At 39.1% G+C, this 22,404-nt stretch overlaps 1 protein-coding gene across 18 annotated transcripts in view; it reads right to left on the bottom strand.

Moving 5' to 3' along the window:
* The window catches only part of ASPH (aspartate beta-hydroxylase), a 228,308-nt gene extending 206,822 nt beyond the window's left edge, over positions 1 to 21,486 (bottom strand). For 7 of the 18 annotated variants that reach the window (XM_054497395.2, XM_063668806.1, XM_054497394.2 and 4 more), the window contains exon 1: positions 20,904 to 21,442. In XM_054497395.2, coding sequence (XP_054353370.1) covers positions 20,904 to 21,018 — 115 coding nt within the window. In that variant the 5' untranslated portion in view covers positions 21,019 to 21,442. Of the gene's footprint in view, positions 1 to 20,903 lie in introns of all 18 variants that reach the window. The other 11 variants (XR_010127213.1, XM_054497410.2, XM_054497391.2 and 8 more) reach the window with 8 other exon arrangements.
* Positions 21,487 to 22,404: the final 918 nt, after the last annotated feature.

Genomic DNA, 22,404 nt, shown 5'->3' on the forward strand with positions numbered 1-22,404 from the left:
AAGGCACATAGTTTACTTGCGAGACTTTGTGATACAAAATCCATTTTATAATAAAAACTTAAAAAATTTCTAAGAGAGATATCAAGAGTTCAAAAATGGATGAGGGATCAGTTTAAAGAACATTATTAGAAAAAAATCAGAAAAATTTGTATATGGACTTTATATTGGGTGATAGTGTTATACAGGAGCATATCCATGTTCTTAGAGAAAACAAACTGAAGAACTTACAATAAAGCATCTTGATTTAACTTAGAAATAGTCCACCAGCAAAAATAAATAAATAAAATAAATAAAAAATAAGGTGTATAAATGTATCTAGAGACACAGAGAATGCAAACACATCAAAATGTTAACAGGTGGTAAATCTAAATGATGAACGGATGTACTCACTGTACTTCATAACTGTCTTGAAGTTGATTTTTTCAAATTAAAAAGTTGGGCAGGGTGGGGAACATGTCCAGGCCTAAAAAAATCAGAATCTCCAAAGTTAAGGACTAAGAATCTGAAATATTAAAAGCTTCTCAGGTTCACTCATGAATGGATTCTGGATAAGTAAAAAATAAAACAACAACAACAACAAAACAACAAGCTTCAGGTTTTAGGGATGGCTCTGGAGATAACTAGAGAAACCTGAATATGGATTGCACTTCGATGATAATATGGTATCGGTGCTAAACTTCCTGGGTTTGAGAACACTCTTGTGGTTCTGTGGGAATGTATTTGTTCTTAGGACAAACGTGGCTAAGGGGTGAGGTGAGTTACGCTGCCAGGATGACTGCAGCTTACTTTCACAGAGAAGGAACCAGGAAAGCCAAAAAGACAGAGGCAAATCCAGTGAATAGTAGAAGAGACTCATGAACTAATCTTTTTGCTGTTACATAGGCTTAAAAGGTTCAAAACAAACAGCTGAAGAAATATAAATAAATAACTAACAAACAAACAAACTGGGTTTTAAAAAAGAGAAGTCAAGGGTCAGTCTCTTAAACCAAGCCTGAAATTACACCATTCAGCCTCAAACAATAAAAACCAAAGGGAACATTTACTCCACTCGATGTCTCGTATACACAAGTTCTGCTTACACATCTGTGTCAGGCACTCTTGATTCAAGGAGCTCTATCTTAAAAAAAGACTCGGTCTTACATTTTAAAAGGCATCTTGCCAACAGGGACCAGATGTTTTGTCTAATCAATAAAGACTGTATCCAACAAGATAAGGGTATAACCCAGCACACTCTTCCACCATCAGTCCTCACCAGAGGACTCTGTGGCCATAAAAACAGTACAACTTCAGCAGCTCAAAACAGCCATGTTCAGAGATATCATCTTGCAATCGCCTGTGACAAGCACCAGGCCTCTGCCGCTGAAGGCTCTGTCCACAGCAGAGAGTGTTCCTTGCAAGACCTACAAACCACCTGGTCCAGACTGGGCTATTTTTCTGTCCAGGTTGCTCTCCCCAGACTGGTTTGTTAACTCTTTCTTATTCTCTTTCTTTTAATATTAAATGTTACTTTGCTGTGGAGTGTTTAATCCAGAACATTTACATATTGATTAAGTATTCTATTATGTACGGTTTGCAATACTGACTGTCTTGTTGAGTGGCATGAGTTTGTGTGCCTGTGGTTCTGACTACCAAGTGAACTGGAAATACTAAGGAGAACTGCCTCTTTCAGAACCCCATGTAGCTCGTGGCTTTTGTGATTGAAATAGCATCAATAAAAGTCTGACATCATGGAAAGACACAAACATGCACAGGCCTGGTTATCTCTGAACTTGCGCTGCTCAAGATAACATCTCTAACTGCTTGGTGCACATTCCCAACTGGATTCCGCAAGTTTCACGTCAAATTCCAATGGGAGAATAAATCTAATTCCTCTGCCACGTGGAAACCTTTAGACCAGAGGTCCCCAACCCCTAGGCCATGGAATGATTCCGGGACCGTGCCCTGCGAGGAACCGGCTGCACAGCAGAAGGTAAGCAGCAGGCAAGCATTGCCGCCTGAGCTCTGCCTCCTATCAGCTCAGCGGGGGCATTAGATTCTCACAGGAGCAAAAACCCTACTGTGAACTGCGCAGGCAAGGGATATCTAGGTTGCACGCTCCTTAGGAGAATCTAATGGCTGATGACCTGAGGTGGAACAGTTTCATCCCAAAACCATCTGCCCCTTCCCCACTTCCCCGCCTCATCCATGAAAAAATTGTCTTCCGTGAAACTGGTCCCTGGTGCCAAGAAGGTCTGGGACCGCTGCTTGAGACACTTGGGGATAGTGATGCCCCTGAGGAGGACTCCCCTCTGGGCCAGCCATGGAGAGGGTTTTCACTCCTCCCTCACAGTGGGCTAACACACCCTTACCCAAGGGCCTGTCAGGAGGAGGCTCCTCTGTCAACCTCCATCACTGTCCCTCCTAACCCGCAACCCCCCAACTCAAGCCACATTCCAGATGCAGTGTGACCATCACAGAATCGGATGTGCACCCCTCACTCTGGTAATAACACTAACTACCAAAGGGGCTTTTCTGGTCAGCCACGTTATGCAGGCAACTCCCTCTGAGACTGCAGGCATTTAAAAACAACAACAACAAAAATCTAGGCCTTTTTAAAAATCATTAAAAATACCTACTACTTCTAACTTCTTTCAGCTTATTCTCTACAGTGAATTCGCTTTGCAAAAACTGAGTTAACCCTTTCAAGCCCACTTTCAGTGTCAGTTATCCCTTTGTATAGAATTTTTACTTCTGGATACCAGACTTCCCTCATGGCTTTGTGCCAAACAATAGCTAATAAGCATTAATTGGAAGGGCTTCTCTTGCGGTTAACATCAACCCATTAAATCAGCACTCTCTTGAGGTTAACATCGACTCATTAAATCAGCATTCTTTGGATACAGTTCTGCAGTCAGCAGGTTCAAACTGTACCTGGCCAATGTTTACCATCTTAGGCACAGGGAGATTTTCAGAGATGGCGTTAAATGCCTCAGTGAAGTTAGGAAAAATTACAAGATTGTATTCTGACCAATCAATCAGTCTACAAAGCCTACAGGAATGCTTAATTTTTTTTAAAGCAACCTCCATGGTAAACCTGTAGTGTCTCCAAGTGTTCACAGTTTTCTTTTTTGAGCACTTAAGAATAATTTTTAATTCTAGAATTTGCCTAGGATTGCCATGAAACATTCATTTATACTTGCTCTGAATCTATTTTTCTTTCCTTTAATAAAAATGGGACATTTGCCCCTTGAGTGTCTTTGCAACCTCTTCTAATTTTCTTAATTCCCCAAAGGTTATATACAAAAAGCTTTGGTTGGGGTTGTAATTTTGAGACTTCTGACAAGCCTCAGCCCCTTCCTTCATTTTAGTCTTCTTCTCCCTCCTCCTTGATCATGCACATCTCATTCATTCAACAATTCAACACATACTTACTCTCTGCAGCCCATCCGACTGTTGAGTTTCCAGAGGCCAGCATGAGATTTTACTCCTGTGTCCCCTTCCTACTGAGCAGAGCTCATTAATCTCACTGGTGAGTTTACAACTTATCCCCACAAAAATCTAAAATATAAACACAAGTTATTTTTGTTCTGTGTCAATGAAAAAGTAAATCTAACCTAAATGGAGTATTTTTAAAAGAAAACCACAGAACAGCAGAAGAAAGGTCACTCTGGGTGTAGAAATGGCCAGGACAGGTGCTGCTGGCACTGTCAGCTTTATCCCTGACTTGGCTGCCTGTCTGTGCCTCTCCTCTCACCCACGCCGCAATTCAGAACCAAAGTGATGGCCAGTGTCACTGCCATGCTCAGAGCAGACCGCTTCACCGTACTCTCAATGACTTACGCTCTAAACCCCCTCCACATCCCTCTTTCAGCTCCAACTTCATCAAATACACCCCCACTTTCCCCAGGCTGAGGTTACCCAGAATAAAAATCACCAAGTACCCAATTATCTGTGCTGGAAGGCATCAAACACTGTTTCAAACACTGGTCTCTTGGCTGTGTTCTGGAATAACCTAGTCTGAGGCTTGAGGTTGACAGGAGTAGCGCCCCAAAAAGATCTGGTGAGCTACAAAGGCTGGTCTTCAAGTTCCATGCAAGTTATAGGTAAGCTATGTTTGGGCAGAAGCAAGGTATGTTGTGCAGGTGCTGTCCTGAACAGGCCATGAGTATCTCTCACATAGCAATGGTTAAATAGTTTTAATACCTTTCTGGATAAAAGTATTGCTTTAAACAGAACATTTCTGGCCAAAATAAAATTCAGGTCAGCAAAATAAGGTTCTTTCAGCCTGTGGGCTGATGTGGGTTTTAAGACACAAAAATCTCAGAATGGTAAATTTTAAATGGCTTCCATGGTTTTCTCCAAGCACTCAGATACTCAACCATTCAATAAATACTCTTTAAATGCCAACCTTGTGCTACAGCAATGAACAAGAGAGGCCATTTAACTTACAGTCCAGTGGAAGAGAAAAATTAAATGGCAATTAAAACTCCCTTTGGTAAGTATTACATCAGGATAAAGGATACATGGGACAATATATATGCAAATAGTCATTTCGGGAGAACCATAATCTTGGAATTTTAAAGATACAGCATTCTAAAGTATAAATCAGTTCCAAACTTTTTTTTTTTTTTACAAACATTAGCCTTGCACAACCCGTTGTTTATATTTTTTAATCAAAATTGACAAATTATAACCTCATGTCAAGGAGGAAATTGTCAAAACTCTTACAAAAGAATTTTAAAGCCAAAACCAAAAAAAAATATGGAAGAAAAATGTAGCAAATTACTCCATACTTCAGCATTCACATGAATAATTTTAAGCCTATCCTTGAGTCATGTTTAAAAATAAAGTGAGAGGAAAGTTGAAATTTTGCAAAATAAGCAGCATTTTCTAATTTCACAAAAAGGCAAAACAAATAAAATGCCTGCTTCTGCCCAACCTGCCTCCCAGTGACAATGAATTACGGATGATAAAGCATTAGGAACGGCTCTCATGGCTCACAACAGCTTCCTATTGGTAGGATTCCAAAAGCTTACTGTGTGGAAACTACTCGCGTGGTGCCTAAACAGGACCTGTTACTTAATGACCTTGACCCACTGAAACAATTTTCTATTACAATGAAGTATACACACTCTTATCACTTTGTTGTTTCTTTAGCTCCAACTCTTATAAACATCAACAGGATGTTTTTTATTTGTGCTCTTGCCCATAATATAAACCTAAAAAAATCTACCCAGGCCAAACATAATTTTTGAGTACTTACACATTCAAGGCAGTGTAGAGGACACAAAAACAGTTACTCCTACCCCAATGTCCTTTTGGTCCAGTAGAGGGAAATATGACTTTATTTGTATTTGTCAATTCCAACATTTATTGAGTATCATTTTGTGGACTGAGTACCTACAGTGATTATCATTAGTCATAAACTATTAAATACTGAGAATCTACTATGTCCAGGAAGCCATTTAGGCATTAAAGATATAAAAAAATATATATATTGCTCACCTATATCAAACATTAGCAGTAACTCTCCCAGCCCCAGCAATTCCTCTAAACCAAGGAAGCAAACTATAGTATATTTCATGTTTTTTGCATGGATCAGGAGCTAAGAATGGTTTCACTTTTTAAAAAGAGTTGAAAAGAAATCATAGAAGAGAATTTCATGAGAAAATTCTATGAAATTCAAATTTCAGTGGCCTTAAATACAGTTTTATTGGGAAATGGTCATACTCATCTGCTTGTCTATGGTTGCTTTCATGCTACAACAGCCAAGCTTAGTGGCTGCAACAAAGATTGGCCAACAATGTCAACCCTTGAGTAGTTGCAACAGTGACTATATGCCCAGCAGCGCCAACCCTTGGTTCAAACCATCATGGTAATCCCTCCACAGCCTGGATCATACAGGCAGGACTAAGCTCATACAGACTAAGAAGCAGCAAGGAGTCTGCTCTCAGCAAAACAGAAAGACAGGCCCCTTTCCTTCTGCTGAATGCGAACAAGGAAGTATGCAATCCCAGTTGCCACTGGCTGCCATCTAGAACCCACAAGGGAACCAGCCTTGGGATGACAACTTTGCTGAGAATAAGGGTGAGAAGCTGGAGGAATGTGAGTCCTTGAAGACATTTGAGCCACAGATCATACCACAACTGGAACCAGCCCTACATTTAGTTTTCTTTTTAAATGAAATAAATTACCTAATTATTTATGTGAGTTTGAGTCTGATATCTATCAGTAACACAGATGGTCCCCTGACAATCAAGCAGGAATGAAAGACAACAGATCTTTACAGTACAAAACAAAGTATTTGTTTTGTTCATGGTAATATCACCACCACCACATTCAATAACTATTTACAAGTCACTTTATAGTGAATCCTCATAACTATGATGTAAGTACCATCATCTTCATTTTAAAGACGGAGAAAAATATAAAGGAGCTTAGGTTTGATGACTTACTCAAGGTCAAAAACTGGTAAGCGGCAGAGCTAGTACTTGGGTCTCATTCAGCCTGATGCCGCTTTGTTGTCTAATATCATGATTTGCTCACATTTTCATCTGTTGAAGGAATCATATGATTACAACGGTACAGGGTCAGGGAGGGGAGGAGAGGTTACCAAATGCAGTCTATGGGAGGAGAGGGGAGAATAGGGAAGAAATGATGAGGGAACTAAATCCGGAAGGAAATATAGGAGTCAGACAGGGAAAGGCAAGGTGGTGAGCTGTCCTAGAAGAAATAGCAATGTGTAGATACTGAGGCTACAGAGTGATTTAGTATGTCTGGAGCATTAATATAAAGAGGAGGAGGCAGAGAGGGTAAGAGAGGATCATGAAGAGCCTCCTCTATACTTAGGCATTTGAACTACATCTTGAGTGCTTTGAGGACACTACTTGAGGTTTTTAAAAAAGGAAGTGGACAGGATCTAATTTCCACTTTATAAGATGACTGTGACAGAAGGATGAAATAAAACAAGTTATGAGTAATTTAAGTAACAACTAACGAGAATCTAAAATATTCAACTAAAGTAACCTTAGAGTCAGAATTGGGACCTCCAGCTTCAATTTTTAATAGCTCCATGATCTTTGACAAATTAACCTACTAGTTCTTCACCAACAACAACAAAAAAAGAATTGAGATAATTACTGTGAGAATAAAATGCTAAAACAGAAAGATATATACAATGTGTGATGTGTAGCTAGCACTCAGTGGTAGCTATGTTTTTTTCTCTATCATTACTGTTATTTCAGTCTGTAGCTCAGCAGTGCTACAGAATTGGGAGTTATCAGTAGATTGTAGTTAAAGTTATGAAGAGCATGCAGCATGGGATTAGAAGATGCTCAAGCAAAAATCCTGGGAAGACTATCCTTTAAGGAGTACATAAAGGAAAGGAACAAGAAGAGTTCAGTGGATTTACTACTAAGATAGTGTCTGCTGACTTTGGACAGAAACATTTGAAGGGAAGAAGAGAAAAAAAGGGACCCACACTACTCAGTTCTAATATTTGGCTGGGAAGAGTAGTCAGAGTAAAAGGAGGTTTTTGTGGGTTTTGTTTTGTTTTTCTTTACATGAGAAAGCCAAAGCAAGAGGTACATACTGTGGGAAGGAATGGAGAAGGAGAATTCTCAGAAGCAATGGCTCAAGATATATGAGAAAATGGTGTCCCAGTCCACTAGGGGTTCCTCAGAGAGGCCCAGCATTCCTGCCCCAGTCTTCGCCTTTCCCTTAGGTGGGTGGGGACCCAAAGGTCCCTAATAGCTGTGACTGCCAAGATTAATAATTTCTAACTGTGATGCTGGCTTATTTCCACTCAGCCATCACCCTTCTAGGTCTCCTCTTTAGTGTAAAGAAAGAAAAGAGGCTTTACCAAACTATGATAAGATGTATCCCCAAAACTCAGTTGTTGGATACTTTTGCATCCAAATTGGAGCAATCCCTCTCCAAGATTCTCAACTGCACTGGCTTCAGATCCTGTCTACCCACAGGATCTTATACCAGGGGGTTGTAACCAGCCTCATATCAGTAGGCCCCCATTGTCGCGCAACTCAAAGGCCAATCCCTACCAACCATGCAACAAATGAGGGAGCTCTTAAAGAATGTCCTCTGGTTTCTCTGCAAAATGGAAGGGAGCCGTCTGCCACAATGGAAAGATAAACAGTAAGATATTGGCTGAAGTTGGTGAAGATGTGAGACAGCTGGCGTTGAAAATACGAATAAGCATAAACTAAAAGCACACTAAGACCACAAGGCACTGGTAAAGGACCAGCTGAGCAGGAAGGTCTTGAACATACATAGTTTATTTCAAGTTTACTCCAAATCAGTAAAAGTACTTAAGGTAGTGAACTATGCTCTTACTCAATGTTACTCTAACCTACCCAGTCATCTTAAATGTCTCACTGATAACAAGATAATTCTAAAAATTAGCTTGGGTACTTATTAACACAAATAGTGCACTACTTCTAGAAAAAAACTATAAAATAAATACAAGGGGCTTAAGAGTTTTCCACCTTCATATAAGTTAACTTCATTTTAAAAATGTTCTACCACTATAATGTTACAAAGCAAATACGTGATTGAAACATTGGGCTATGTTTGGATCCATGCCAGGCTCCCTAGGTCTCCAGGTATATTTACTGGTTGCAACTAAACAGACTGACCAGCTAGAAACCACCAAATAATCAAATAAATCTTAAGACTCAAGAAAATAAGCATTATATTTTAGTCATGAAGAAAGTTCAATTTTTAACAAACCAATGTACCTATTGCTAGTTATTACCATTCAAGGAGGAAAATGAGCAGCATATCAAGTCAATTAAACCAAATTACCAGTATTAAATGGCTTACCTTCTCACAGATGTTAGAATATCCCATGTATTTTATAAAGAATTTTTACTTTAATAAGCTTAGCAAAACATTCTTAGTATCTGAAATAGCTACGGTTTAAAGAAACTTAGTATTTAGTCACTTTAAATGGAATTTTATTACAAGGTAATACTAGACATACAATAGCTATATTCTGTTTATAAGAAGCACTAAAACCATACTCAACTTTTTGCCAGTAAGTTTGAAACTTCAAAGACAGAAAACGTTTTAGAAAATATAAGTTACTCAAATGTACCTACCGAGAGAAAATATAACATAGCAAACCTAACTCAAGAAGACACAGAAATTTTAAATAGTCCTGTAAACATTTAAAAAGCAAAGCCGTTTCCCCTCATGTCTACCCACACCTCACCCAGTGTGGGGGTAAAATGACAAAAAGGTTCGAATGAGTTTTACCAAATAGCTACTTATTTTTTTTTTTTTTTTTTTTTGACAGTCTCGCTCAGTCGTCCAGCCTGGAGTGCAGTGGTGCAATCTCGGCTCACTGCAAGCTCTGCCTCCTGGGTTCACTCCATTCTCCTGCCTCAGCCTCCTAAGTGGCTGTGACTACAGGCGCCTACCACCACACCCGGCTAATTTTTTTTGTATTTTTAGTAGAGACAGGGTTTCACCATGTTAGCCAGGATGGTCTGGATCTCCTGACCTCGTGATCCACCAGCCTCGGCCTCCCAAAGTGCTGGGATTACAGGCATGACCTACCATGCCCAGCCCCCAAATAACTACTTCTATACAAACTATGCCAAAGAATAGAAAAAGAAGAAATCTTCCTAAATTCATTTATGCAGCTAGAATATGACCGTGATAACAAAACCAGGAAAGAAAATGTTGAGTCAGTTTTACTCATGGATCTATTAACTAATCCAATAATACTGAAAATATATAAAACCACCATGCTGGATTCTTCCCAGAAATGTAAGGATGGTTTTAAATTAGAGCATCTGTTGTTATCATTTACCATCTAAAGTATGGAAGGAGAAAAACCAAATATATAATATCAATAGGTGCAGAGAAAATATTCCGTACTAACCATAATTCTTAAGGAAGTAAGGGGAAAAGGAGAAGCAGGGGGAGAGGAGAGGAGAGGAGGAGAGGAAAAAAGGAAGGAAATTACAGACCCACATCTAACAAACACAGATGCAAAATTGCTGACAAAATATTAGCAAATAAAGCAATATATAAAAAGGACAATTCAAATCAACCAAGTGGGACTTTGAGTTGAGAAAAAGTATTTGACAAAATTCTAAACCTAGAAATACAAATTTCCCCAATCCAATGAAAAGCATCTACAAAACACCCTGAGTTAATATTTTACTTACTTAATGGTAAAGTACTAAATACTTTGCCACTAAAATCAGAAACAAAGCCAGAATGTCTACTCTCATCACTGGTATTCAACATGATACTGGAAATCCTAAGTAGTGCAGTAAGGCAAGAAAAGACTGGAAAAGAAGTAAGACTGTTTCTATTAATGGGCTTCATGATATTTACATAGAAAATCCCAAAGAATCTATTTTCTTAAAAAAAACTACTAGAATAAATGAATTTAGCAAAGCTACATGATATAAGGTGCATGTAACAGTTCTATGTCTACATACTAGCAGCAAATAATGGGAAAATGAAATTTTAAAAATACGATTTCTAATAGCATCAAAAATACAAAATATTTAGAAAAATGTTTAACAAAAAAATGCGTAAAAGGATCTCCATAGCAAAATCTACAAAAAAAAAAAAGGCAGAAGGAAACTAAAAGCCTAACAAATGAAGAAATCTACCACTATCATAAATTAGAATGTGCAATATCACTGTGATTAATGCTCCCAAAGTTGGTCTATGGAGTCAATGCAATCCTAATCATAAACCCTAGCATGCTTTATTCTGTGGAAATTGACAAGGTGATTCTAAAATGTATATGGATACACAAAGTATCTATACTATTTAGAGCTATTTTAAAAGGAACAACAAAGTAGGAGGATTTACACTACCTAGTTTTAATACTTACTGTATAGCTAGAGTAATCAAGATTGTGTGATAAAGTAAAGGCATAAGGACAAATAGATAACAGAAAAACAGAGGGGCTCAGGAACAGATTTATACTTACACTGTCCTTTGCTTTTTGACAAAGGCACCAAAAGCAATCCAATAATGAAATCAAAGTCTTTTCAACACATGCTGCTAGAACTGAAATTCCATATAGAAAAATATAAATCTAATTCAAAATTAATGTGAAAATGCTCACAGACAAACATAAAAACTAAAACTATAAAACTTCTAGAAAATAAAAGTGGATAGCTTTGAGACTTGAGAACGTGCAGTTTCTTAGAACACAGAAAGCAAAAACAGAAAAGAAAAAATAAATATCAGCATTAAAAATAAAAAAATAAAAAGTTAAGTTATAGACTGGGAGAAATATGTGCTATATATATCTGAAAAGAACTTCTATCCAGAATACATAAAGAATTACAGCTCAGCAACAAAAACAATAAAATTAGAAATGGGCAAAAGAGAAACTTCACTAAAGATAATGGGTGTAGCCAATAAGCACAAGAAAAAGTGCTTGACATCATTATTCATCAGGGAATTGCAAATGTAAACTACAGTAAGAAGCCGCGGCACACCCACCAGAATGGCTAAAATTAAAAAGACTGACACCACCAAATGTTGGTACATATGTAGAACAACCAATTCCACACATTGTCAGTGGGAGTATAAAATATATTGTACAACTACTCTGCAAAAGAGTTTAACAGTTTCTTAATAAAACTAAACATACACCTACCCTATAGCCCAGTAATCCCTCTCTTGCTCAAGAGAAATAAAAACATATGTCAAAAAAGGCTTTTATAATATTCATAGAATTTTATTCATAATAACCCAAAACTAGGAATAGCCCAAGTGTCCACCAATAAAAGATTGGGTTAAAAAACTGTGCTATACAACATGAATGGAGCTGGAGGCCACTATCCTAAGCAAACTAACACAGGAACAGAGAACCATGTTCTTATTAATATTTATAAGTGGGAGCAAAACATTGACCACCTATGGACATAAAGAAGGGAACGACAGACACTGAGGCCTACTTGAGGGTAGAGGGTGGGAGGAAGGTGAAGATCAAAAAAACTACTCGGCAGGTATTAAGCTTATTACCTGTGTGACAAAATTATCTGTACACCAAACCCCTGTGACATGCAATTTATCCATATAACAAACCTGCATATGTACCCCTGAACCTAAAATAAAAGCTTAAAAAAACTGTGCTATAGTCAGACACTGGAATACTACTTGACAATAAAAAGGAACAAGTGACTGTGTATACAACATAAATGGACTCAAAAATATTATGCTGAGTGAAAGAAGACTTTACAAAAAAAAGTACTTGCAAAAGAAGTTCTAGAGTAGAAAACACTAATCTATGATCAAAAAATGTAGTACAATGGCTGCCTCTGATGGCAGAGGTGGGGGCAAGAAAGGGGCTTGAGAGAACTTTACAGGGTGATGAAAATATTCTCTATCCTAATAGGTTGTTGTTTTACAAAGGTAGAAATGGGTATAAAAACTTCTCAGATCAGACACTAAAATTTGTGCAATTCACTATGTGAAAATTTTACCTCAGAGGGAAAAAACAAACAAACAAATGGTAAGCTCTAGTTAGCTACAGGCACACGTAAATGTTTACGAAAGTGAAATATACTAATACCTGCAACTTACTTCGAAAGGCATGAAAGAATAAGATTGACCGGTAGATATGACAAGGCAAATCTATCAAAATGTTAACTGCCGTAGCATCTACATGGTGGAGTCATTACAGAACTCTTTCAACTTGGATACATATTTTTAAAGTTTCATTAAAAAATGTTAATTTAAAAATACTATTGAAAACGTTTTTTAAAATATAAAGTACCCAGACTTAATCTAATAAAAGATGTATATGACTTTCAAATAAGATTATAAAAATTGTCAGACTTAAATACATTAGAAATTATAGGCCAGGCGCAGGGCTCACACCTGTAATCCCAGCACTTTGGGAAGTCGAGATGAGCAGACCACTTGAGCCCAGGAGTTTGAGAGCAGACAGGCCAACATGGCAAAACCCCATCTGTACAAGAAATAAGAAAATTAGCCAGGCATGGTGGTGCACGCCTGTAGTCCCAGCTACCGGGGAGGCTGAGGTCGGAGGATCACTGGAGCCTGGGAAGACAAGGCTGCCACAGCACTGCAGCCTGGGTGAAAGAGCGAGGCCCTGTCTTAAAAAAAAAAAAAGAAGAAGAAGAAGAAGAAAGGAGAAACAAGAAAAAAGAATGAAGAAAGAAGAGAAAGCAGGCCAGCCGGCCAGGTGCATGTATAAGAAGATTCAGTATTTTAAACATCTGTATTTGTCCCAAATTGTTCTATAGATTCAATACAATGCCAGTAAAAATTCTCAAATATTTTTCATGAACATATTTGATAAGGAGATTCTAAAATCTAGAGAAATGGATGAGGAAAGGTCCCAAAGCAGCAAACACAATACTGAAAAAGGCAGGGTAGAGGACATGACCTATCAGATATGTGGACTCATTACAAAGCTATAGTGAGCAACTCAGTTTGGTGTTGCTTCTACATGCCTGGAACAAAATAGAGCCCGACATATTCATACACAAGAGGTGATGCTGCAGACTACGGTAAAAAGATGACAAATTAACTAACAGTGCAGGACATTTTCACTGGCCCTTTTTAAAAAAAAATACTGAATTAGATCCCTAATAACAAAATATATAATAAAATGCTACACCAGGTAGTTCAGAGATCTAAATGTAAAAAAGCAATGTTTCAGATCTTTTAGAGGAAAATACAAGAATAATTCATGACATCTGTGTTACGTGTCTTACAAAAAGTATAAAGGTGTGAACCATAAAGTACAAAATAGAAAAATTCCATTAATATATTAAAATCTTAAAATTCTGTTCAACAACATATACCATAAAAAATGAAAATGTGAGTAATCACAGACTAAGAGAAGTCCTTTATCACAAATAATCAAAAGGTTCAGGATATAAAAAAATTCTACCTATCAATACTACAAATACAAAAACAAAAACAGAAAAATAGGCAAGATATACGAACAGGCAATTCAAAGGAGGAAACACAAGGGCTACTCTTACCAGTAACTTCACTAGTAATTAGAAAAAGGCAAGTTTAAACCCTCAAGTACTACTTCACACCCACTCAACTGGCAAATATTAAACTTCACCAAATGTTGATAATGTGATGATGGCACAGGACAAGCTCTTATTCATTAGGGGCAGAACTGTAAGTTGATACAACCACTTTGGGGGTTAAAAAATGGCAATATCCAGTAAAGTCTAATGTGTGTGCTTTCTATGACCCACAATTCCAATTCCAGATTATGCCCTAGAAAAACACTCAGACATGTATGCATGGGGAGAGATAGGCACATACATGTTCTGGGCAGCATTATTTGAAAGAAAAAAAGTGGCCTGCGATAGGATGGCTAAATGAAAAGCAAGGCATATTCATATGGTGTAGAACTACATATGTGAAAATAAAGTACTGGAGTTTGGAGGAATTTCAAACAAATGGCGTCAAAATAGTATGCCAAGTAGAAGCCTGTTCACAAAACTTTTAATACATGCTATACAGTATATATACATATATGTGTGTGTGTCTATAGGTATATTTCTACACATAGGGATACAGATATACTTCTTGAGCAGTTTTCAAATACATTAACAATAGATATAGTTTACATGTGTTGATACATAACATGTATGTGCAACATGTTATATATTATTTTGTGCATATATACCTGTATTTATGATAATGACTACCATAAAATGTCTAACAATGGTTAAGAAGGAATACCACAGAAGAGGAAAATCTAGGAATCTGATAATGTTTCATTTATTCGCCTATATGGTAGGTACATGGGTGTCCACTGCATTACTCTCTACAATTATTTATAGGCTTAAATATGTACTATTTCAAATATGTACAATTTTAAAGAGCAATACATAGAAATATTTTTATTATAAAGGTTAGAGAACTAGCTCTCTGCCAAAAAGCAAATCCACAAAACAGCTTACAAAAACTCAGTGACAAGCATCTTATACAAATTGACTTGATTCAAAGAACGGAAAAGTAAAGTAAAATGCTAGATATTCTTTCAACAAATATTTACAACACAGATTTTGAGGTTTATGTAAGTTAAAAAATTGACTGTCCTAAATAAAATTTACAAGTGAAACTAAAACCAAAAGAGTCTTTCCAGTATACCAAGAAAATTGAAATTGAAAGCAGCCTGTGAAAGATAGGGACAAAAACTGTATATTAGAAGAATAATAAATAAGAAAAAGAAGTTACAGACAGGATAGAACAACAAAATAATAGTGACTCTGCACTATGGAATGGTAGAAATGGCTGTCAAACCTATGTAAAATATGAGAAAAGGCAGTTACAACAATGCTGGTTGTGAAATAAAATTATCAAAGGATATTCTCCTACTTTAAATTGAAGACTGATCCTTGGGGTCTTAAGTATAGGATGAGTCACTGGGTTCAACGTGTGGGCACACATGTAGGAGAGAATGCTGGTATTTCTCCAAGTACAGAGATAGTGGCTGCCCTTGGAAACCTTACTATAACTGGACAGCAACCATCCCCACCCCCCTGCCTCCCACCCCTCAACCAAGTCAATTCACCAACGCTCTCCGCTCTGGAGAACACATAGTATCTACGGCAGATGATGACAGTCAACTGACTAGGCAAGTGACCTGGATCTCACAGGGGGCCAAATAGCCCAGATCCTTCAAAAGATGATTTTCTTTTTAAAAAGAGTTATTCACCAAGGGAGCTCAACATTTCCTTTGAGTCTAATAGGTTATCGAGACCAAATTTTTCCTCAGCTGTGGCCAATTTGATAGGAACTAAATTACATTCAGTGATTTGCCGTTAAAAGATAACTGCATTAGCCAAAGGTAACCAAGACACATCCTTGAAAAACAAAGATCAAATGCAGAACAAAAGCCAGAAGCATCCCTCACATCAGGGGAATAAAATACTAAAATTTTAAAAATAATGACTAACAAGAAAATACCATCTTGGCTCCCAGCAGTACCAGAAGAAAGTATAATTAAAAAAAAGTTAAAGCACTGGCCTCGAGACTATACTCCCACAGTGGTACACAGGGAAGAAAAGAACATCCTGAATCCTTAGTCCTCTAATAAAAATAGCCAGAGCTGCAGGACCGAATCAGAGAAACTCATTACACCCACGTGTGCAGTGTAGAGCAGACACTGGCAGCAGATAATGAAGCAAGCAGCCCTTGCACCTCCACATTTCCCGATAGATGGCTGAGGCTTTTCCCCGGAGGTTTAGGTCGGGTGTAGATAGGTTATATGTACATACAGGGTTTATTAAAGAGAAGTACATTTGAAAAACATTTTTGTACCTTGGTACAGAATGAAGTCAAGCCATTTAGACGTGATATGGAAGTATCCAAGCCACAAACTAAGCTGCATATTTTCATGATATTAAAACAGTGGCTGAAAATACCTCAAAAGACTAAATATATCTGAGCCTGGGTAAGATAAAATAATGTTACAGATTTCTGAGCCATTAAGGGCAAATCACCAACTTGAAAGTTGATGTGCAAATGGATACTTACACCTCCAGAAGCTGAGAGAAATGTATCAAGTAGTTCTCAAAGCATAGTATAAACTCTATCTCAAGAATATACATTTTACTTAACACAAAGATGCTACGGAACATAAAAATAAATAAATAAATAAGAATAAATCATCAAAAAAGTCAAAGCATGCAACGGCCTGATGATATCTACACTTTTATAGTCTCCAAAGTTCTGCACTCACCCCTACTATTAGACGTACTTTAACGGAAACAATTGAGAAAAACAAAGGCATATGAAATCAGTATTAGTGATATCAAAACTCTGAAAAGAACGTAGATAATAATTCTTTACATTTAAGGAGGCTGGGAACAGAGATTTTTAGCGATTCTTGGTTCTGATTCTTACATAGATATGATCCAGGTCATCATATTCTTTCTCCCAAACTGCACTAGCTTTCTGGAGAAAAGGGTTTTTCTATTGGAACCAAAGAGCTCAGGGGCTAAGTATCTGATATTAACTAACAACAAGACGGATAGACCCTATGAGCCTTTATCCAAGTTCCTCTGTTGATAATTGGCTGAAAATGAAAATGTCATACATTCATTTTCTAATAATCTCTATGAGACAGATTATTTTAAAGCAAGACTAAAATATAGTCCAAAATACAGAACTTTCACTTCCACAGACCACCAGAGGTTAACTGGTCTCTGGAAAATGTGTTCATAAACTCCTCAGAACATTATTTAGTGCTTGGTTTCATATGATCCGGTCAGGATGGACAAAATGCTGTTGAACTGAACACAAAACAGCTGACGGTTCTTGCAGTGGAAGAATTATGGTCTTCCTATCTTTTCATCTTAGAATGACTAATGGAGGATTAAGCAATTGGCTCTGATGGTCTTTGGCTAAAGAAAGAAAATTTTGCTAGGGCCTCTTCATTCAAGGGCTCCACAATGCAATCAGCAGTGTATTGAATCCCTCAGTTACTTAGTAATCTAAGAGACACTCAAAGTAGAAAGAAAAAAAGAAGCTAAACTAAACTCAGAAGTGTGTTTCTAAATGACAAATACTCATCAAATGAAGCTGTTAATGTTTTACAGGCAGTACATGAATGTATTTCATTCTAATTAAGCCTAAACAAAAAGGCTGCTCAATCTACTGAGACACCTTGAGAGAGTTAAAAAGTAGCTAAGAGTTTTTAAGTGCTTATCTATCAATAGTTTTGAGTATATACAGATGGATTAAATAATAATAATAATTAAAACCTGCTGTTACGTAAACCCAAGCTTCAAACTAAAAGGGGAACGTATTCTACAGTGACACCTAGTGGCAAAAGGTAATGTAGTAGCAAGACACCCAGACAAAATAAACAGGGAGATGGAAAGCTGCTAGGAGATACGGGGAGTTAAGGGGTGATACTCAAAAGGGAAGAACTAAACAAACAAACAGAAACATTACACATGCAAGTGTCTACAAAATAAGCCCAAAAGGACATCATGATCCTTCTTTGCCAAACTATTTTCAAATCAATAAATTTGAAAAAGGCTTCCCCTGGGCCCAACTGGCCATGCAAGTCCAGTTCTATATGCAAAATAAAGGTAGGAAGTCTAATTTATTCATGTTTCTTTTATATTATAAAGAGTAAAACTGAAAAACAAAGTAAAATTGAACTGTGTAGAAAACCATTTTATCATTTTTCAGCTTAAGCTGAAGAAAATAAAAAGCAGACACTTCCTTTAAAAATCTGTGATATAAATTCCCAAATTCCAGCTTCCAAACATCACTTTTCAGCAAAAAAAACCACCAAGATAAAGTTTGGCCAGGAAAAAAAAAAGAAATCACCTTTTCCCTAAAATGCATGTTTCAAATGACTGGGTTCCTTTTTCCCCATACTTTTACACAAAAACTTAAGAAATAATAATGTTTAATGTGACCAACGCCGTCATTTTCTGACTCTCAATGTAAGACATCTCAAAAAACGTACTATCTGAACACATATACTTCTTCTCAAACTAAAATTTCAAATACTGTTTCAAATAGAATTTTTGTCAAGGGAAATGTAATTGGTGATAGGACAAAAGCATAGTTTTCTCCAATAATTAAATGTAGTACTCATGGAGACAGCCAGAAGAAAACTTGATAATCTAGTTCAACTCCAATTACATATTACAGAACCTAAAATTCAAGCATGGCAAAATGAATAACGCCCTGGGTTCTTAGTCTCGGTTCTTCCAGTAATTAGTTGAGTTTCCATGAACTAAACAACCTTCAATGAACTCGACAACTTTTCTGGGCATTAATTTCCTCATCTGTATGATTTGAGCAGGAAACTAAATGGGTCTCACAGTATGACACTGCTAAAAAGTCTTCGATTTTCCCAGTAGAAGGGAATGATTCCGTACTTTAATGACCAGGTAAACAGCATTAAAAGAAAAGCCGGCTGTATCTTTCGAGTACAGCCTACTATCCACAACACTGTACTTTAACTGTTTAGGATGATGGAAGGAAATGGTTTCCATATTCAGTGCCTTCTATCTGGCACACAGTCAGAACTCAGTATCTACTGGAGAAAAAAAAAAAAGTTGCGGATATGCGGATAAAGAATACTCATTACGTCACATGCAGGGTTCCAATATCAACTTTTGTTTTTGTATCACGGGCATTCCTCCTTTTTACATATTCTTTTACATACTATGTCTGTTTCATGACTATTAGAGAACCAACGTGTAAAATGCTTAAAAGGCTGTAGATCCTCAAGTATGGACAGAGTTTGCTCTAAAATGCCTGAGTACGAAAGTCAGGAGAAGTTAATTTAAGTTACTGCATTTCCTAAACCTATCTCTTGCCTGTTAAAATGCTTCAAATAGTTATGGGGTAGGTATACAAACGTGAGACACATTTCCCAGTATTAGTTCTCACCAATAAGAGGCCATATAAAGTGACTTCCCTCAGATGCAATCAGCCCTCTCCTCATAAACACAAAAATGAAATGGAACGAAGATATGCATCTCTGGCAAATAGCAACAGAAACCTTTTGAAAACAACTAACATTAAAGTCTTGTTCATCAGCTTTCTCTGCTTAGAGCCCTCAGAGGCACAATGGGTTCTTCTCATTTAGGGATGTTAAAAAGAGTAGCCTCAGTCGGCTGAGGCAATTAATCTATCCCTCTGCAGGTTTAAGTAAGTGACATTTAAGAACAAGTGAAAAAGGAACACAAACTTTTACTTATGTCAAAGGTGAATTAATATGCTTGCATCGAACTTCAAACTGTGTGTACATCTTTACATTTAGAATACAAATATTAGTCCTTAGAATGTAAATTTGTGCAATGGATTTAATGCACTACTTTCCCCATTTAAATTCATTCATTCATTCACTACTCAAATATTTATTGAGCACCTATTATGGGAAAGGAACATTCTAGGAGCTGGGGATACAGAGAGAATGAGCCAAAGACAACACACATGAAAGTAATAAGACAAGTTCAGATAGTGAAAAGTGCTATAAAGAAAATACTTCTTTGACTATAGCTGATACATTCTCTTGGTATATTATGAACGCATGATCTGAAGATCTCAGAAAACAAAGAGTCTAAATCACTTCAAGTGAAGTTTACAGCTCACATTCCATACACATGTGTATTGCAGTTTCAATATCCTAAATATGAGTCAAAGGAACTATAAAAGAAACCGAGAACCACTGAAATATGAGACGAAACAGATTTAAAAATCTGTTCTCTCTGCTGGATATGCACATGGACGAGGAGAAAGGTGAATATCCAATCGATTTTTATTTTAAGTAAAAGTGGTAAAAATACAGACGCTCGTCCAGTATTTCATGACATTCTAAGATATTTTAAAGGCAACTGCAACGCATATTAAGAAAGCTACATACAAGCAAAAATATTTAAAATAATTTCCAAGAGCATTCAAATCACTCCCAACTTCTTCCCTCCCCCTGCCCCCCGGCGCCCCCATTTTCACCTCCTTTGAGTTGCTCTGAAACGCTGCTGATTAGGCAGGAACTCAGTTTCCCTGACTTTGGCTCATTTTCAACTCCCCAAAACATGCAAGGCAAAGGATAAATTGTTCTCTTACTCCCATGTTCAATTCCACGGAAAGCCAAGAAACAGTCGCTCAGCAACCTCTGTCTCGGCTGCGCCCTGAAAGTGAAGGAACCGCTAGGAAGGGGCTCCCCGAGACTACCATTCGGAGGGCTCGGACCCCGGTCCGCCTAGCCCCTCGCCTGCCCGCCAGGCCCGCCAAGTGCGGCCTCCGCCCCGCGCGCCTAAAGGAGGAGCGTCGCGGGGGATGGAGGCGGCGCGCGGTGGGACCTGGGGAGATGCACCCGCAGCGTCCGCCGCGCCAGCCGGCTCCCTACCCCGAGGCGAGGCCCCAGATCCCCGCCCCGCAGGGCCTCTGACCTCTCCGGGCCCCGGGGCTGCTGCTGCCCCCGCTGCTGCCCGCACTCGTGCTACCGCTGCCGGAGCCGCTGCTGCTGCTGTTGCCGCTGCTCTTGGCATTCTTACGCTGGGCCATCGCACGCTCCGCGGGGGCTGGTGAGGGCTGGTGGACTTCCTTCAGTGCGCGGGGGTACACACGCGACGCGGGAGCCGCTGGCGGCCGCGGGCGCTGGAGTGGGTTCGGGCCGCTGCTCCTGCAGCAGAGCCTATGCCTCAGCACCGCCTGCAGCACCTCGGAAGACTTTTCACCCGCGGGCCGGCTGCGCGCGCCCGCCCTCGCGTGTACGAACCTGTGACTCCCTGCCGGGGCGAGAGCGCGCGGCTCGCCGCCTGACGGCCACGCCCCTTCCCGGCCTCGCCCCGCCCCCGGAGGGCTGAGTGACGGCGCCTGGGACCCAATCGCAAGGGCCCTTACGAGGCGGCGGTACCCTGCCGCGCTCCCCGCCCCTGCTCACTTAGGGCTGTTTGGGCTCTACGCAGCTGCCTGTGAGCGCGAGCCTCTTTCGGCTTTCCAGTCTGTCTCGGTCCTTTGGAACGTGGCAAACGTGGAAGCCGAGAGGGCTCTCGCGAGCGTTGGCAGACCCCGCTCCATAGGGATGGGACAGGGCGCGGTGCGGGGTAGGTGGACACGTGGGCCGCCCCTGGGCGGAGTGCGCCGCCTCTAGGCCTTTCACTGTGGATTTTGTCCCCTTTCCCTATACAAAGAAAGGAAGGAGTGCAGTCTCGCTTCTTGCGAAAGAGATCCGTATTTCTTGTCCTGATTAATACTAAGACATTTCTGGAATGGTGATATTAGGACCAGTTCAATGCTTAAACCGTAGTAGTTCATCCATTTGGTGCTGAAGCAGGAATTTAGTTCGTTTGTGCCATCAGTATTTTCAGAGACTCTTAGTTAAGGAATGAAAATGCAAATGTGACACAACAAGTTCATTTTCTTACCCTGGATGGCACCTTCTGTCTGAAATCCCTGCCTGCTTTGCTAACGCCTGGGCCTGTGCTGCCTGAGCCTGTGCTGCCTGAGAATTCCCAACAGAGTATTAAAATGTCTTGGCACGTGGTTGAACCAGACAAGGAGTTGAGATCAGCGACGTCTTTATCATCTTTGTGTCACCATTGCTAACACCATGCCCAATGTGTAATAGACAAGCAAGAAATGCTTAGTGATTTGATACATTTCTGTCAATTGCTGGACCCACAGCTGTTGATCATGTTTCGTAGCAACCCCTGGGAGTGCCTCAGGAGGGCTCAGGGACCAGAGAGAGCAGTTGCAGTGGGGCATCTGGTTTCATTCCTCTTCTCCAGCCCCACAAACCCACCCACCCCCGCCTTCGGAAGCACTCCCGCCTCCCCCCGGCCCCATGCCTTTTCACCTGTGGATGGTTGGATGCTGCTTGACCCTGCCCTGATGATGCACAGAAACCCCCCAAAGGTCATGTTGCAGAATAAAGAGAATGCCTTTCTT

Source organism: Pongo pygmaeus, chromosome 7 (assembly GCF_028885625.2).
Source record: "Pongo pygmaeus isolate AG05252 chromosome 7, NHGRI_mPonPyg2-v2.0_pri, whole genome shotgun sequence".
Lineage (NCBI taxonomy): Eukaryota > Metazoa > Chordata > Mammalia > Primates > Hominidae > Pongo > Pongo pygmaeus.